The sequence below is a fragment of the Egretta garzetta genome, unplaced genomic scaffold (assembly GCF_000687185.1).
Source record: "Egretta garzetta isolate BGI_Z169 unplaced genomic scaffold, ASM68718v1 scaffold110, whole genome shotgun sequence".
NCBI lineage: Eukaryota > Metazoa > Chordata > Aves > Pelecaniformes > Ardeidae > Egretta > Egretta garzetta.
In genome coordinates this window covers 272,910-275,072 of record NW_009258263.1, presented here as the reverse complement: position 1 = coordinate 275,072, position 2,163 = coordinate 272,910, and the positions used below count along the sequence as shown (strand labels likewise).

The 2,163-nt window shown below is 58.2% G+C and overlaps 1 protein-coding gene across 1 annotated transcript in view; it reads left to right on the top strand.

The window, feature by feature from the left end:
* Positions 1-1,469, top strand: part of LOC104133289 — a 9,877-nt gene extending 8,408 nt beyond the window's left edge. Inside the window, exon 11 of the mRNA XM_035899822.1 lies at positions 1,046-1,469. Within this exon, the coding sequence (XP_035755715.1) occupies positions 1,046-1,175 (130 nt within the window). The 3' untranslated portion in view covers positions 1,176-1,469. The remainder of the gene's footprint in view (positions 1-1,045) is intronic.
* The last annotated feature ends 694 nt before the right edge of the window (positions 1,470-2,163 follow it).

Sequence of the window (2,163 nt, the reverse complement as noted above, 5' to 3'; positions counted from 1 at the left end):
GAAAGGGGTTATGGAAACACAGAGAGAAGCTCCCCATCTGCTCTGAATCCCTGCGTTTACTCTTCAAGCCAAGGTGCTTGTTTGGTAACGTGCATACATCTGACACTTCTTGGCCATCATGGTGAGGAATCGCCTGAAAACGGTGGCTTAGCCGCAGGCCTTACCGGTCCTTGTTCAGGGCAGGGGTGTTCAGAGAGACTAAAATTGGACGTTGGCAAATGGGGAGGCGAGAGTTCTGTTCCTGGCTATTCCTGGAGTTCCTAAGGCATCGGAGAGCTCGTCCTCCTTTCTGTGGAGGGGTTTCATTTTGAGCTACGCTCCTGCTGGAACCAGAGGCATCCCTGAAAGCTGCAGCTGCCTCCAGGTTTCGGCAGAAGAGGTTCTGTGCAACATCTAACACACGTGGCTAGAAAGCTGCGTTTTCCAGTTCCTCCAAACGGAGGAGGCGGTGGGTCCTGTGGGACCCATAGGCTTTGAGCGAGTCCGTGTCTAATCTGCATACGGCGGGCACAGGAAGCGCGTCCATTTTGCTCTTCCCTCTGTGCAGACTGAACGTAGAAAAGCGCAGGACGTCTGCGCGCTGAAACATCTGCGCTGGACTTTCTGTGGGCGCTGCGCGGCACTTAGAGCCTCGGCCGTCCTAAACGGCGGCGAGGAGGGGTCCCTGAACCGTCCCCGCCCTGCCCCGACAGGGCCGTGCTGGGCGGGAAACCGGCCAGAGCAGGAGCTGAAAGCAGAGCCCTCGTCTCGCTTGTCCCGGCTCGAATCGCTTTCACGGTCGGAGCTGGAGAACCTGTGGGTTTTCAGGGAGCTTCCGTGTCCCACGCTGACATAAACCAGTAAGCCGTACGTTACTCCCCGGCGTGCCGGCGCTGCTGGACTTCCACTGCTTCCCACGCACCCGAGTCTAGCGAGGGCTGGCTCTCGTTCTGACGATCCCTGCGTATCAGAGTTTGATTTCCTGGAGTTTTTCGGAAGCGCTGGGATCCAGATGCAGCGGAAGGTGTGCGCAGGTGTTTTGAAACCCTCCTTGCTTCTCTTTCAGAGCGCTGGATGACATCAGGGAAAGCATCAAAGAACTGCAGTTCTACAGAGATAGCATCTTCAAGAGGAAAACGGATGAAAAGAAGAGGAAGCTGATAGAGAACGGAGAGAGCGATAAAGGCGCCAGCTGATTCTCGTCCCACCACGCCGTCCCGTGGCACGTGCTCAATGGGCCTCCCGGTTCTTTTCTGTTCGCCGGCCTCTTGAGAAGCTGCACCCTTCAGTTACCCCGTTTCTTAACAGCTGTTAAAATGCGGGTGGAAGCCCGAGTTACCGCTTCTTTTCTGTTTGAGCAGGGAGTCGACACCCCCGAGTCTCAGCAGCTCGCTCCTTCGTACGGCCTAGGTAGGACTCGCCGTTTGATACTCCTCTTCGTCAGGTTATAGATGCGGTCTTTCACTACACAATAAAACCAGTTCTGTTGAGCGACGGGGTTTTCCTACAGCCCTTCTTTTGCGCTCGCCGCAGGCTGCTTGGTGAACCAGCCGCTCGTAGCTTTGCGAAGGACGACGCTCCGGGAAGTCGTTCTCGGTGCGCAGCAGGGGCGCGTGCGGCCCTTGCCTTGGTGGGCGTTTCACAGGAACGTCCTTTTGTGCGACGCCTGCCTTCGGAAAGGGCTCCAAGTTGCGCGCCGGTGAGTCCGGTAAGGCACGCCAGGGAACCCCCGCCCTGTATCTCCAGCGCAGGCGCTGCGATGCAGGTCCCCGAGCTGGCCGCGGCGCTGGGGCGAGCCCTGGTTTGCCGTACCCAGCTACCCCGTGGGCAGCGCCTGCGCGAGAGGGAGCGGCACAGCCGCCGGTGGGTGGCGTTTCAATTTAGAAAAGAACTCCGAAGCGCTGCGGGTCCTTTGTGTCAGGGCGGAAGGTACCGATGGGGCGGCGGTGTCAGCCTTTGATAATCCCTTTGGAAGCGCCCGGCCCGTAACGCTTGCTGTCTTCACAGCACGCTCGTGAGAACGGAAAATAGGGAAATCTGCTTCCGTGACCTAAACAGACCCGTGGGTCAGGTTTACGGCGAAAGCCTCGCTGCCTGTGAGATGTGCAGCCTGGGAAAAGCGAAACACAAAGGGAACGGCTGTCGGGAGAGGGGCCTGAACTTTTCTCTGTGAGTAGCGCGTCC